Source organism: Tupaia chinensis, unplaced genomic scaffold (genome assembly GCF_000334495.1).
Source record: "Tupaia chinensis unplaced genomic scaffold, TupChi_1.0 Scaffold000047_1, whole genome shotgun sequence".
Classification (NCBI taxonomy): domain Eukaryota; kingdom Metazoa; phylum Chordata; class Mammalia; order Scandentia; family Tupaiidae; genus Tupaia; species Tupaia belangeri.
In genome coordinates this window covers 967,743-984,242 of record NW_006159505.1, presented here as the reverse complement: position 1 = coordinate 984,242, position 16,500 = coordinate 967,743, and the positions used below count along the sequence as shown (strand labels likewise).

Below are 16,500 nucleotides of genomic sequence, written 5' to 3'. Positions count from 1 at the left end.
GGGTGTAGCAGACTGCGGAGCTGACAGCGGCCTCGCAGCCACCCTGCCCCAACTCTCCGGAAGCGGCCCGAGCTCAGGCCGCCGCAGCTCGGGCGCACACACTGTTGGACCCGAAGTGCCGGCCCTCCTCCTGCGCCCAAACTTGGAGCACTTGACCTTTGGCTGTCGGAGGCAGGCCCGCGGGTGGCTGGACAGCTGCGGCACCAGGAGCGCATCTTGCCCGGGGACCGTCCGCTGCACTCCCGGGCTCCCAGCTTTGCGTCTGGGATCCCGAGGTGTCCACGTCAGGCGCATGTTGACTGAGACCTAGAGTCATGGATGTGTGCGCTCGTCTTGCCCTGTGGCTCCTCTGGGGGCTCCTCTTGCACCAGGGCCAGAGCCACAGCCATAGTCACAGCGAGAAGGCGACAGGAGCCGGCGCGGGGGCTGCTTCCGAGGAGTCCACTGCAGCAGGTAAGGCCTTGTGCTGGGTTGGACTGATCTGGGGCTTCGACTCAGACCAAGTGGTCCGAAGTGGGCAAAATGAAATCTAGGTGTGTGCAGGTGAGGTTGGTGGAGGAGTCACATATGGCATTCCAGTTCCTGGTCGTCCAAGTTCTTTCTGTTCAGGAGTCACGGTAACGCCTGTCTCTCCTGAACAACTTTTCCTCATCCCTCTTCAGGATATCTTTTGTTGGCAGGGTGAGAAGCCTTTAGGGCACCTTGACCTTTCAGATTAGACAGGCAAGACCTGTCTCAGGACTCTTGTCTGGAAGAATGGCCAGGCCAGATGATAAATCTGTTGCTGTCTGCCAGTTTCAGCCCTCCGCAGCACAGGGGAGGTTGAGGCCACTGGGTTGGGCAGAGACAGCCAGGGCTGGGCCACTCTGTTGCCAGGATAGCCTTGTGTTCAGGTGTGACTTTCTATCCAACTACCGTGGGAACCGGCATCCCTCCCTTCCCTTAGGTAATCTGCTGCGCTTGGCTGTGCCTATTTGAATTTATCAAGGCAGCTTCTTCTATGGAATCCTATTTACTACTAAGGAGTTAACTGCCTTTTCTTGACATAGGCATGATATAATTCCTGAGATGACTTGTTTCTTCTGACTGATGAGGGTAGGGATTCCATGTTATTTTGGATCTGTCCTGGATTTTCCTGTGCACTCAGTCTTGTCAGGCAGCTGGAGCCCTGGTGTACTCTTGTGGCAGAATGGAACAGTTTTGGTAATTCAGTTTGTTTTACATAAGGCTTCAAAAGAGACCAGTTATCTTTCCCCCATTCCTCTTACCCTGTTGCTGTGGGGTGATCTGCCCAGAGCTGTGCCTGCAGAGGGACGAGAGTTTATATCTGGGTGGTTTCCGAGGACAGACAAGCTTAAGTAATGGGCTGGCTAGTGGATACCTGCTGATACAGGAAGAGAAAATACAGGTGGTGGTGGGACTTCCATGGTTGGATCCAGAGACTGGCTTTGGTTGTAGACCCTTCTTTTTCTTTTGAAAGAATTGTTTTATTTGACTTTATTTATCTATTAATTTGACCAGAGAGGGACAGGGTAAGAGAGAGTGAGCGAGAGGGAAAGTGAAGATAGCAAGCCACCAGCGTTGAGACTGTAACTGCAGTCTACCATATGGGAGTCCGGCACCCTCAGCCGCATGCCACCTGCCGGCCCAGTAGACGCGTTCTTGGGCAACCCGCTTTTAAGTTCTTTTCCTGGGCCGAGTGTGATTCCTGACACCCAGAGGCTCTTTTCCAAATGAGGCCAGGGTTGCTCTGCGTAGAGTCATGGTGCCTGGGCTGCTGCTTTAAAGGGGGGCCCTTCTTGAAAATGAATACTGTTTCTTCTTAAGGAGTATCCTTGGGCCTGAAACCTAGCACAAAGTTCGGTTCTCATTGAACTAGGAAAGGAAAGACTGGTTGGCAGATGCAGTCTGAACTGCGAAATAGACCTGAGGGGCATCTCTGTTGTGCCTGTGACCTCCCTGTTTATAACTGGTAATGTGTCTTTTTTTTTTTTTTTCACTCCAAAATATGAGTGCCTGACACAAAATGAATATTTTTGTTGAGAGAGGCAGGGTTCTATGTTTTTGTAACAAACATGCCACCTGCCGGCCCAGTAGACGCGTTCTTGGGCAACCCGCTTTTAAGTTCTTTTCCTGGGCCGAGTGTGATTCCTGACACCCAGAGGCTCTTTTCCAAATGAGGCCAGGGTTGCTCTGCGTAGAGTCATGGTGCCTGGGCTGCTGCTTTAAAGGGGGGCCCTTCTTGAAAATGAATACTGTTTCTTCTTAAGGAGTATCCTTGGGCCTGAAACCTAGCACAAAGTTCGGTTCTCATTGAACTAGGAAAGGAAAGACTGGTTGGCAGATGCAGTCTGAACTGCGAAATAGACCTGAGGGGCATCTCTGTTGTGCCTGTGACCTCCCTGTTTATAACTGGTAATGTGTCTTTTTTTTTTTTTTTTCACTCCAAAATATGAGTGCCTGACACAAAATGAATATTTTTGTTGAGAGAGGCAGTGTTCTATGTTTTAGACACAAACTAAAAGATGAAGTTTTGAATTTTAGGCATTAGCTATCAGGAAGTTTTTTCTTTGTGCCCAAGGTAAGAGGCATTCTAGCACCCCTCTGGACCACTCTATGACTGGAGCTTTTGGATCAAGCTCTCCTTCTACACGATGTATTTCAGAGGCCTGCCTATGCTGATTATACCACTTGGGCCTCTTTTGGTCTTGTCTTTCTATATTTGAGAAATGAGTTGTCACAATAATAGTGAATTCCAGGGAGGAAAGTCTTGAAGAGAGGCCCTAGGTGCTATGAATGACTATGGTTTATGGGAACAGAGGTCCCAGCACTGTATTTTGATAGGTTGTCCCCTTGGGTCTGTTCAGAACTTTGTCTTTAACTCAGACAGGGACTTAGTTTTGTGAAGAGATGACTCATAGCGTGGGCTCTGCAAAAGGATTGGGGAAAAACTGTGCAACTGGGGACTCTTGCAGCCTTTCCAGTCCCTCTCTATCCTCAGAACACAAGAAAACTCTCTTTTTTCTTGTTCTTAAAGCTACCACTTTTACTTTCTTTTCTCTGCCTTTTTAAAAAAAGTTGCTAGAGAGCATGTGTGCTTGCCACAGAAAGAGACAGAGGGACAGAGAGAGGAGGAGGAGAAAGTACCATCCAACAGGGTGTGGTCACACCATAATTCTCTCCATTTCTTTATCTTGGGATCTTGAGCATGCACAACCGCACACCTGGTGTGTTTTTCCAGGACTCGAACCACATAGTCGTCCATGTGGCATTCAGCCACCCGAGCCACCATGCCACCAGCTGTTCCTAGTTTTCACTTTTCTAAATCAGATTCAGCATACCCAAATTGGGTGCCCTGTGCAGTTTATATTTTATAACTACACAGCTCTTTTTCCTAGAGTCCCACAATAATCCTATTAGAAAGCTGGGCAGGTGGTATTATCCCCTTTTTTATGGGTGGAGAAACTGGGTCTTGTGCACTCTCTTATAGGCAAGTCTTCTGATGCTTAAGTCTTAGACTTCTTCCACTTTCTCAGATCCTGCCCTGTTAAAGGAGTAGTAGGCGAGATGGGAGAATGTTGCTTTCTTCCTGGTGATTAGGCAGGCCCTGGTGACTATGTAGTTGAGATCCAGGAAAAGGGCTGCCTTTTTTCTGCTCTAGAGAGTCTTTTGCAGAGGCCCAAAGAATTAGCTTTTTAGGTATTTACCCATCTGTCTCTTTTTAGTCAGTTAAAAGATTTGATTCTAAGAAAGATTTAGGTAAAATGCGTATGGCTTTACCAGGCATACAGAAAACGCTTAAAAAAACAGCCCTGCAGTGAAGGCGGGTACCCTGTTAGGCTCTCTCACTGAGCAGTGGAGAGTTATTACGTTTTGGTTTCTTTAATACTTGCATACCCACCATGCTGTCACATTCTCGGCACAGATCAGTGCCTGGCTGTGCTACTCTGGGGCCTGCATTTCTGAAACTGGCCTGAAACTGATGCTTGGCACCTCCCTTAGACTCTAGGGAAATTGCCTCCAGACACTTAAAATATTTTCTATAGAATGTGTGTGAGGTAACCCCAGGCACAGTCTGCAATTGTGGCTGCCCATGTAGGAGGTACTGAGGACCTTTAATCATGAGCGGTGGTTTGGTTCAACATAGCTGGAACAGGGCCTCAGAGGGTAGGCATCGAGGCAGTGTGCAGAATGCAGGTTGGCTTCTTAGTGCCCGTGATGGAGTGGCAGACCAGAGCCCTGCCTGCCCACCCAGCTAGTCGCTGCTGCCTCTAAGGCTATAAATGGCCTGACCATCTTGGTAGCTATGCTAATTTTAGCTGAGGGTGGCTCCCGGAACTGGGCTAGGGCCAAGAGCAGGTGGGTGGGGCTTGGGTGAAGCTTGTACTGGGGGCTGGGGAGAGGGACATGTTAGTCCCAGGGCAACCAGGACATCATCTGCTCCCAGGCCTCAGCTTTGACACTCACCTTTAGCTAGGTTAATTGGTTCAGCAAACATTGAACAATGCCTGTGCATGTATTTATTCAGCAAGTATTCGAGTGCCTCCTCTGGTCCAGGTACTGTGTTTCCTGTGGAGATTTACGAATGAACAAAACAGATTCCCTCCCTCATGGAAGTTACAGTGTCAATGTGGAGCCAGAAAATAAACACACAAATAAATGTATTATCTTGTGGTTAAGTGAATGGGAATAAATGTAAGCAGAGTGGTATAAAGCAGAGTTAGAAAATAGATCAAGCTGGAACCCAGTGTCTAGTAGGACATATTAATACATGAGCATTGGCAATGATACTCACAACTAAATTATTTTTTTCTGAAAGAGATTTTTTTTTTTTTTTTTTTTATGTAGGGCACATGCACTCACCAGAAAGACAGAGAGGGACAGAAAGTGAGAAATCATCCCCCAGGGAGGATGGCCACACAATAATCCCTTCATCTCTATTCTGCTTTTGAGATTTTGGCCATGCATGCACACATGTCCAGTGTGTCCCACTGGGTCCGGGACTCAAACCATGGTTGGCCATGTGGGAGTCCATCGATGTAACCATTACACCATCTGCTGGTCCCACAACTAATATTTTTTAGTGCTTATTATTTGGCAGACACTGTTCTAAACATTTTATTTCATCTGATTTTCAGGACCATCCTATGTGATAGGTATTATTATCCTTATAGGTCAGAAAATTAAGTCATAGAGAAATTAAATAACCTGCCCATGGGGTTGGACAGTTGCTTTTTGAAGCTGACCTACATGGGAAGGGTCTGGGGTCTTGTCTGGAGACCTCTATGAACATGCTGAGTACATGCGTGCTCATGTTCCAGGACTGCTGAAGCTGGGGGTGGATCACAGTGTCAGGACCCTGGAAGCTGTCTCTCTGTCTCTCTGTCTCTTTCTTTCTCATAGAAGAAATAAAAACAATAAAAACATGGGAAGGGTCTGGGGTCTTGTCTGGAGACCTCTATGAACATGCTGAGTTCATGCGTGCTCATGTTCCAGGACTGCTGAAGCTGGGGGTGGATCACAGTGTCAGGACCCTGGAAGCTGTCTCTCTGTCTCTCTGTCTCTTTCTTTCTCTATGTCTTGCTCATAGAAGAAATAAAAACAATAAAAACTTGCCCATGATTGCACAGTTGATAAGGAGAGCCACAGTTTGAACCCAGGTGGTCTAATTCTTCTCTCTGCCTTCACCTCAGCCTTAAGCTATACCTTCTCTCAAAACTTTGTGATAAATACTATAATAGAGTTATCATATACACATACAGAAAGCTGTGGGAAGCCCAGGGAGTGAGTGACTAACCTTGCCTGGGAGAGGTGGGGAGGCTTTACAATTTTCTCTGTAATTTTTCTCAGATCTTGGGGAGATGAAAAATGGCTGCCTACAAATTAGGAGATGGAAACATCAGTTAATTCAACTCACTTACTTTTATGTATGAGGAAATTGAGGCCCCAAGAGGCATTAAGTAGAGGTTTCACAGTAGGCCGATGGTAGAAGACTAGGACATTTGAGTCAGTGACCCCTATAATTAGATATTTAATTTACAAGTCAAAATAATGATTGCTTACTACTTGTTTCGCATTATAGAAGGAAGTTATGGCCTCCAGAGAAGTTTAAGTCTGGTAAGGCCATAATATTTACGGAATATTAACTACAACATAACACACAGAGTAAGTAAATGAAGCACAAAATCAGGCAGTATAGACAGTGCAGAATAAGGGCTGTTTGGGCTGGCGTGGGGGTGGTGGGGGTGTTTCCTAGAAAGGAAGGGTTGGGTGGAGGTAGAAGAGAACCTGGAGAAAGTAGTCTGACTTGGGGGAGGTTGTAAGGAAGTGAGTATTGTGGGACTAGCAGTTGGTGTAATAGCTGTATTGCTGGACTCCCATGTAGGCGACGGCTGTTCGAGTCCTGGACTTGGTGTCTTTAACTCATGCCGGGCATGTATTCGTACGTGCCCAAGATCCTGAGAGGAGACTGGAGGAGAAGGGATGCAGTGTGACCATTCCCCCTGTGGGGTGACTTCTCACTTTCTGTCTCTCTGTCTCTCTCTGTCTTTCTGGTGAGCATATGCGCCCTATAGCAAAAACCTCTTGGAAAAAAAAAAAAAGAAAAGAAAAGAAAAAAGAAGGAAAGTGGGTATTGTGATGTCTATCTGGATCACCAGTGTGAACGTGTGAGATCTCACTGGTGGCTCGATGATAACTAGGCAGAGCTGTTTCATTGTTGGCTCGCAGATAGAAGAGGACGGTCATGTGTGATCTAGTGGTCATTCTAGCAATTATCATAACTTTGAAGTAACAGTGAGTGTAAGTAATATTTTGAGATGTGTAAATAACAATGTAATATGATATGAAAAGTATCTGTGATTTGTATTTGTGACAAAAATCATTGGTACTACTAATAATGTAATATCAGTGATTGGTTGCCTACATTGGTACTTGAAGAAAATGCTAACTTTTAGTAAGTAAATATTGAGAATAAGGATGTAATTTCTTTCCCATTCCAGTTCACAGAACCAATGAGTGCTACTCATGGGCCCCTCAGCATTATGGGGTTTTCGTGTTAAAACTTCTCATTCTTCAGCAAGAAACGGATGAGGTCTTGTGGGGGGGTGATTTCCTTGGTCTCCACAGGATTTGGTTTTAGCCCCAAGGGGCCCCTTTGGTTTCCTGCTGTTTGGCCTTGAGAGACATCACTGAGTGGTTTCATGGGCATGCTGTGGTCCATTTCCCTTTGTGGGAAATGATCCTCCAGGAAACCAGCATCTGGCTGTCAGGCTATGAGGGAGAGAAGAAGATACCAAACTGGGCCTCCAACAGAGCTTTCTTTTTTGTTCCTGTTGATATAAGAAAGAAAGAAATGTTAAGGATATTAAACAAAGTATAAACAGTGATACATTGAATACCCATGTGGATACAAAACAGTTTAAGAAGTAAATAATAGTAATACAGACCTTTCTTTATTACTCCCACGATACTTTGTATAAATTGTGAATGTAACACATTGGGGATACTGTTTGCCCTTGGGTGGAGGGAAGGAGGAGGGCTTGTACTTTTTATCTTGGTTATTATTATGACTAGCCTAACCTCTGTTAAAGTTTGCTGGAATCAATGCTTGTTTGAATGGGCCCCATTTTCTTTCTTCCTTTCAGATGATTTGATACACATTCCGGGCCTTTCTTTAACCCTTGGAGATGTTGCTTACCCACTTTGTATTAAGTTCCCTCCAAGCTCAGATCTTTTTTGTTTTTGTTTTTGCTGTAGGGTGTGTGCACTCACTACAGAAAGAAAAAGAAAGTGAGATAGTGCTCCATAGGGGGGTGGTCATGCCACAATCCCCTCTCCTCCATTCTCTTTCCTTGGGATTTTGGGCACAGATGTACATGTGCCTGGCATGTTTTTTAAGCCACCAGGTGAGGGACTTGAATTGCATTTGGCTGTGTGTGACTCATTGCCTTAACTACCATGCTACCTGCTGGCTCATAAGCTCAGATCTTTTTGATTTCTTCTCAATCTCTTTTTCTCACTTTTGCCCTTTTTTTTTGGAGGAAGTTTTTGCTAGAGGGCATGTGCTCTTGCCAGAGAGACAGAGAGAGACAGAGAGACAGAAAGCAAGAAATCACTCCCCAGGGGGATGGCCACACTACAATCCCTTCTCCATTCTTCTCTCGGGATCTTGGGCACGCACGCACACACGCCTGGAGTGAGTTTAAGCCACCAGGTCTGGGATTTGAACCACGATCAACTACATGGGAGTCCAGCGACATAACCACTATGCCATCTGCTGATCCCTTTTGCCCGACTTTTTGGGGAGAGGTTTTTGCTATAGGGCACGTGCGCTCACCAGAAAGACAGAGAGAGACAGAGAGACAGAAAGCGAGAAATCACCCCCCAGGGGGGATGACCATGCTGCAATCCCTTCTCCTCCATTCTCCTCTCAGGATCTTGGGCACACACACACATGCGCCCGGCATGAATTTTAAGCCACTGGGTCCGGGACGCGATCCACGGTTGACTACATGGGAGTTCAGCGACATAGCCATTACACTAATTGCTGGTCCCCCCTTCTGCCCATTTTTTAAAAAAGAGAATTATTTTATTTAACTTTATTTATTTACTTATTTTTTAATTTGACCAGAGAGGGACAGAATGAGAGCAAGGGAAAGTGAAAAAGCAAGCTGCTGGGTCTGGGTCTCGAACTGTGGTTAGCGATGTTGGAGTCCAGCACCCTTAACCACCATGCCACCTGCCGGCACCCCCACTTTTGGCCATTTTAAAGGTGGAGAATTTGTGGATGATTAATTGTTGTTCTGGGTTATATAGTTACAAAGTGGCAGGATCAGAATGATAACTCTAGTGATCTTTGCACTACATCTTTGCCTTTTTTTTCTTTTTTAAGAGATTATTGCTATAGTGTTTGTGTGCTCACTGGAAAGAGAGGGACAGAGAGACAGGAATCGAGAAATCAACTTTCTAGGGGGGATGGCCACACCACAGTCTCTTCTTCTGGGATTTTGGGCACATAGGCCCTGCATGAGTTTTAAGTCACTGGGTCTGGGACTTGAACTGTGATCAACTACTTGGGAGTCCGTGGGAGTCCAGCAATGTAACCATTATGTCATCTGCTGGTTCCAGACTGTGCTTTTTTTTTTTTTTTAATTTTTTATTAGAATGCAGGACTTGTTGGTGTGTCTCAAAAAGAAGTCCTGCCTCACTGATCAGACACTCAGAGCCTCAGGGGTTTGGCCATAGCTGTATTAACAAAGGTGTTTGGATAATCTAGTCACTCATCTCAAAACTGCGCTGCTCTGGAGGGTAGTAGCATCTACAGTGTAACCATCCTACACTGTAACTTATTTAAATGCCTACCTCTCTTACTATAAGCTCTTAAAGGGTTAGAACATAAGATATTCAACTTTTTACTCTAGCACCTAGCATGCTCAGCATGTAGTATACTGTATTTAGTATAAAGTTTGCAGAACTGAATTAAAGGAGATTTATTATCTGATTCTTATTCTGTGTTACTTTGCTAGGCACCTGATTGAAAGTTGAAAACTTTTCCTTGAAAGGCTGTAGGTAAAGTTAAAATTATTGGAAAGTTTATTAGAATTTTTTTTTTTTAATTCACTGATGATACTAGATAAATTTTCCCTCTCTCTCTCTTTTTAAAGAAAAAAAGTCATCCAGATCAGTTTGGGTCTGACAGCCCCAGTTTACTTGGAAGAAATTTGTCTAGGATTTTTAAGAGGCCAGATTTTTTTTTGGAGAGGTTTTTGGTATAGGGTGTGTGTGTGTGCTTGCTGGAAAGACAAAGAGAGACAGAGAGACAGAAAGCGAGAAATCACCCCCCCCCAGGGGGGATGACCACACCACAATCCCTTCTTCTCCATTCTTCTCTCGGGATCTTGTGCACACACACACACACCTAGTGTGAGTTTAAGCCACCGGGCCCAGGACTCGAACTCCGTGACTATATGGGAGTCCAGTGACATAGTCATTATGCTAACTGCTGGTCCCTAAGAGGCCAGAATCTTAACATTTGAAATTCTCACTGTTAGGAGTGACTGGGAAGCCAGCTGCAATGGCACAGCAGTAACGCAAAGCTTCATGATGCTGAAGCCATATGGTAAGGGTCCAGATTTGTGTCCCAGGGTCTTCCTGTACAGGCTGCTCATGCATGTGTGTGCGCTGATCCGGACTGCCAAGGCTTGGGGCAGATCAAGGTGTGAAGACCCTGTTGAGTGTGCCTCCACTTTAGTTTCTCTCTCAGAATAAGTAAATAAATAGACTTAAGACAATAGTAAGAGTAGCTGAGAAATTCTAGTTCCACAAAGTACCTATGCGTAGTGTAGAGGAGAGAGTTGGGGAAGTGAGGGGGTGGGTCTGGATGAAAGCCTAGACATAAAGTGGGAAGATTGGCTTTGATTTGCAGAAGGGTCTGAGTTGGCCACAGCCATGATACAAAAATATCTACCTTTCAGGGAGCTTACGAGTTCTAGCTCCTTTCCTTACTAGTAGTGGACCTAGGTAGGAAAGGGTAAAAAGAATAACCTTAATGAATTGGTTCATGATGAGGCTAACACAAGATAACTTACATAAAAGTGCTTTCTAAACTGAAAAATACCATACGATTAGGAGCATTTGAGTCATCTCAACCTTTGCTTTTGTGGGGCTGAAAAACTTTTCAGAATCTGAGTGTCTATCTATGATACTTCTCAGGGTAGCTGCTTCTGTGAATTTGCTATGGTTCCATTGTCTTACCAGGTGTACCTACCCAATATATGTAGACTCGGTGTAGCCAAACCAGTCTTTTATTCAAGGCTTGCAATAGGCCACAGGGAAATTTAAAGTCTGGATACTACTGTTTGACCTTATTTCTGTCCTGTAATCTCTTTCATTTTGTGAGTATAGTCACTTCCCTAGCTCCACCTACAGTCTCTCTCTTTCTCTTTTTTGAGAGAGAGATTTTTGCTACAGGGTGTCAAGGTGTGTATGCTAAGTCCAGTGACAGAGATCTTGAGAGACAGAGAGAGAGACAGACAGAGAGAGAGAGAGACAGAGACAGAGAGAGAGAGACAGAGAGAGGGAGGGAGGGAGGGAACCACTCCCCAAGGGGATAACCTTGCCACAATTTCTTCTCCCTTCTCCTCCTGGGACTTTGGGCACACACTCATGCACACGCACCTGGCATGATTTTCAAGTCGCCAGGTCTGGAACTAGAACTTCGGCTGGCCTTGTAGGGGTCCAACATCTTAACCATTATGCCACCTGCTGACCTCCCACTTGCAGCCTTAAAATTGCTGTGCAGATGAGCCTGGTCCTCACTTGTATTGGTTATTTATTGGTGCATAGCAAATTAAGCCCAAACTTAAAGGCATAGAGAATAACAAGCATTTTTTTTTTTTTTTAATCTTATAGTTTCTGTGGGTCAGGAATCTGGGTATAGCTTAGCTGGGTGCCTCTGGCTCAACGTCGCTCATAAAGTTGCAGCCAACCTGTTGACTGGGACTGAAGGCTCAACTCAGAAGAGAGTATTTGCTTCCAAGCTAATTTACGCGGTGGTTGGTTTAGTCCCCTGCAACGTGGGCCTTTCCACTGGGCTGCCTCATAAAATGAGTTGGCTTCTTTCAGACCACGTGATTCAAGAGAGCAAGGAGAGTGCCCAAGAAGGATACTTCAGTCTTTTTATCATCTAGTCCTGGCATTAATATGCCATCACTTCTTCCATATTATATTTGTTAGAAGGAAGTCATTTGTCTAGTTCATATTCAGGGTGAGGGGATTACCCAAGGGCATGAATCCCAGGAGGCCAGGTTGGATTGTTGAGAGATATGGGACCTATGCAGAGGAGGACCAGACAGCAGTTCACACTATTACACCAGTTTTCAGAAATTGGGCTGGGCAGAATTAGGGGTATGCCAAGTACTGTTTCTGGGGGCCATCTAACTAGCAAGCTTACATATAAAGCACAGGAGAAGCTGTCCTGTGATACCTGTTGCATATGGGGACTAATATCCACACTTCATACCAGTTTCTTGGCAGTATCAGCTCAGAGTGCCAACAGATCCGTGTCTATTGGGATGTACAGAGTAGGCTTCTGAAGAAGCTGAGTTGATGGGGCTGGCAAGTGGTGTGGTGATTAAGGTGCTGGACTTCCACATGGCTGACTGAAGTTCAAGTCCTGGACCTGGCAGCTTGGTTTCTCACCTTCCCTCTCTCTCACTCTGTCCCTCTCTGGTCAAATTAAAATAAATAAAATGAAATAAAATAAAGTACCATAAAACAATTCTTTTTTTTTTTTTTTTGAGAGGTTTTTGCTATAGGGTGCAAGCTCCAACTGTTTGAGAGGTTTTTGCTATAGGGTGCATGCTCCAACTGGAGAGACAGAGAGAGGCAGAGAGGCAGAAAGTGAGAAATCACCACCCAGGAGGTATGGCTATGCTGCAGTCCCTTCTCCAGTCCCCTCTCGAAATTTTGGACATACAGGCACACGTGTCCAGCATGAATTTTAGGCTGCCAGGTCCGGGACTCAAACTGCAGTTGACTACGTGGGAGTCCAGGTACATAACCATTACACCATCTACTAGTCCCAATAAAATAATAATTAAAAAAAAAAAAAGAAGCTGGGTCAGAACCTTATACTGCATATCTCACCACAGTGGTTCAGCTGGCTGCATTATGGATTTGGGGCCTCCACAGGCAGAGTAATGTATCTAAAGCCTTTTGGGAAGGACCATGGGGAAGCCTCTGGGCATCGAGAGTTTGACAGAGCCTTGCCTGTTTGCTACACTTGCTCCAGCAGTTGAGATTTGAATAGGGATGGCTGTGACCCTGTCCTGTTTATCAGAGTGGAGTAGATTTATTTGGTGTGAGAGGCCATGCAAGGAAAAGTCTTGCATGGCTAACAGGACTGTATCTTTGTTTTTTGTTGGGCAGATTGGAACAGAAAATGTGTAGATTCTAAAATCTTTCTCTGGATGGTGATTGCCTTTCTAACCCAGAGTTCTGCCCCAGACCACTTTGCTCACTTCATACCCCTCTGTTCTCCTCTCTGCATTCCTGGCTCAGTCAGACTTTTTCCTTTGTCCAAGTCTACAGAATGCACCTTTATTTATACTGCTTTTCTTTTGCTTTTACTTTCATCATATCCTTTTCCTCCCAGAATATCCTTGCATGCCCTCCTTTATTCTTACCTAATCTCTCAGTCCTCTATGAAGTCTTTCCTGAAACTAATGTTAGGCACAAAATATGACTGTCACTCCTTTCTGGTCAGACTCTGATAGCGCATGCTATTTGCAGTACTGTCTGTGTACTTCACACCCTGCTCATGCCTCTTAGAGCAAGAGGCGGCTTGATGTAAATCAAGAGCAGGGCACTGGCTCGAGTCCTTGCTGACAGGATGACTCAAATTGAGCTCCTCACTTGAAAAATGACGTTCAAAGAGAGTTAATGTTTATGAAAGGGTTATGCAGATTTTATAGTCTTTTTTTTTTTTTTTCTGTGCATAATTTCCTCTCTTCAGGGCAAGAGCCACTTCTGGTTTTTCATCCATAGTATCCATACTCAGTACCTATCACAGTGCTGGTCAGAAAGTGTGTGCTTTGGAACCAGCAGGTAGTGTCGTGGTTAAGGCACTGGACACTCCCACATGGCTGACCACGGTTCGAGTACTGGACCTGGTGGCTTGCTTTCTCACTTCCCTCCCTCTCTTTCTCTCTCTGGTCAGTAAGTGGATAGATAAAGTTAAATGAAATAATTCTTTTTTTTTTTTTAAGAGGTTTTTGCTATAGGGCGCTGCTGGAAAGACAGAGAGAGACAGAAAGAGAGAAAGCAAGAAATCACTCCCCCAAGGGGAATGGCCATGTCACAATCCCTTCTCCTCCATTCTCCTCTTGGGATCTTGGGCATGCATGCACACGGGCCCGGCGTAAGTTTAAGCCAGTGGTCCAGGACTCGAACTGTGGTCGACTACATGGGAGTCCAGAGATATAGCCATTACGCTAACTGCTGGTCCCAATAAAATAATTCTTAAAAAAAAAAAGTATGCGCTTAATAGACAGTTGTTGAATAAATGAAGGAGCAGCTATAAATTGGTAGGTGGATTGAATAGGTAGGGTGGAGAATGTAAGTAAATTGACTTCAGTTCCTGTGAGAAATTTGGACAAGTGTGTCCTGAGAGTAGAGGTTAAACTCACGTGCTGGGTTGGGACCTGACAGTGGCACAGCAGTAAAAAGCCATACTCTGTGAGGGTGACCCACACGGCTTCGTGCCCTAGACCTCCCTGTGTACTTCGGGCACACGTGTGCCCTTGCCTTGAGGCAGGCTGAAGTTGGAGGTGGATCATGGTGTCAGGACCCTTTTGGGGCTCCTACCTCTTGGTCTCTCATGTTCGTGGAAGAATTAAAATATAAACTTTAAGAAAAGGAATTGACACAGTTTTCTGAGGAGTTCCGTGGGCATTATTATTGGACTGGACCCAGTACCTCATCCCTATTTATTGAGTACCACTGAAGTTGTTCTCAGTGACAGTTATCAGTCACACAGGGGGATGGTTTGGTCATTGACTCTGACAAAACTGTTTGCCTCAGCAGTGGCCACCCTGAACAGGTGGCTGCAGTAGGAGTGGAGTAGGGCTATGGGCAAAGCTTCCTTGGGTCTTGCTGCTCCCTGCATGGGTTCCACAGCCCAGACAGGTTTACCTCAGGTCACACTTGACGCATCTGAATGAATAGAATGAACTTTAACTGCTTTTGTTAGCCTGGCTTGTGGCATGGAGGAGGGAACCTTCTTCCGGGATTCTCACTGCTGAGCCTGTTGGGCAGCAGAGAGTTGGGGCAGACTTGTGAAGATCATTGGTTTTTAAAATGTTTTCTCTGATGCTGAGAACTCTCTGGGCCTCGGAGAGCTCCAGGCTGAGCAAACCTCACACCAGTGTTCCTCAAGGTATTGGGGAGGGGCCTCCTGGGAGACTCAGTGGGGCAGGCGACTGAGTAAGAGAGGCCATCGTGCTGTCAGCACGGCCCAAGTAGGCCAAACCTGTCCCTTTCCTCCTTAACCATATTTATAGAGCTCCTGGCTGCCTGCGTTGAGCTCTGGCCTAGGTAATGAGCAGAAATCTCACTGGCAGGCAGGTAGGCAGGCTTCCAAATCTCATGTGCCTCTAATTTTCTCAGTGTGATTCAGTAGCTCTGCTCCTGTTGGCCTCTCTGGGTTATCTCAGGCCTCTCAGGAAGCTCTCAGCACTCTCATCACTACAGTGTATGTTAAAACAAATGTGTCCATGTGTGCCAAGTTCCCAGGACTAGACTCTGAAATACAGTGGCCAGGGGAGATGGTGCCCTTCAGGTGTTATACGTACACACAGGTTAGGAAGCAGCGTGTGCCTATGTTTGTGTGGATGCCATTGCAGGATCAAATTTGTGGAGGTCTTACTTCAAGAAATTTTCTCTGATAAGGGCAAAGGTCACTGGAACTCATACTTACCTTTGAAGAGATAACTATATATTAAGACAACTCAAACAATATGATGACAGCTATTGGTCATGCTTCACATGGGCATGACAATCCTTAAAGACTGATATGGTTTTCATTTTACAGAGGAGGAAACTGTAGCTCTGAGACTTTGAGGTGGTTGAGCCAGGATTTTATTTTATTTTTTAAAAATTATTTAATTTATTCATTCGTTTATTTTAATTTAACCAGAGAGAGACACACACACACTGAGATAGAGATAGAGAGAGGGAAAATGAGAAAGCAAGGCCCCAGGTCCGGGACTCAAGCCATGGTCAGCCATGTGGGAGTGTCTAGCACCTTAACCACCATACTACCTGCTGGTCCTTGATCCAGGATTTTATTTTAGCTTTATCTGATTCCATGACTGAAATAATTTTTCTTTTTTTTTCCTTCCTTTTTATTTTGACCAGAGGTTATGTGTGCTCATGAGAAAGAGAGAGAGAGAGAGAGATTTTGGGCCTGTTTACACATGAGCTTCAACATGTTTTTCAAGCTGCCAGGGTTGGGGCTCAAACTACAGTCAGCCATGTGTGCCCTGTTCCTATTTTTATTTAATAACTTGGGAAGGGAAGAAACTGCTATCTGAATTTGGGTAGAAATATGCATTTGATTAAAATTTATACAATTGGGCCAACCGGTGCATGGGGGTTAAAGCAGCTGGATCCCATGTGGCTGATTGCTCAGTTTGAGTCCCAGACCTGGAGGCTTTGGAGGCATGCTGGGTACAGTTCATGCTTGCCCAGTGTCCCGAAGGGAGAGAAAAATGGAGGAGAGGAAATGGCGGCATGGCAATTCCCCATGGCAGGTGCTTTCACACACTCTCTCTCTCTCTGTTTCTTTAGTGAGTGCATGTGCTCTCAGGAAAATATTTTTTAAAAAATTACACAATTTATTTTACTCTATTTTTTCACAAGTTTATGAGAGAAAGAGAGGTTTTTTGTTTTTGTTTTTAGTTATTTTGCTCTTGGGTAAGTGTGCTCACTGGAGACTGA

General features: G+C 45.2%; 1 protein-coding gene across 4 annotated transcripts in view; it reads left to right on the top strand.

The window, feature by feature from the left end:
* The first annotated feature begins 291 nt into the window (after positions 1-291).
* STIM1 (stromal interaction molecule 1) overlaps positions 292-16,500 on the top strand; it is a 221,145-nt gene continuing 204,936 nt past the window's right edge. For all 4 annotated transcript variants that reach the window (XM_014590358.2, XM_014590351.2, XM_014590355.2 and 1 more), the window contains exon 1: positions 292-453. In XM_014590358.2, the coding sequence (XP_014445844.1) occupies positions 315-453 (139 nt within the window). In that variant the 5' untranslated portion in view covers positions 292-314. The remainder of the gene's footprint in view (positions 454-16,500) is intronic.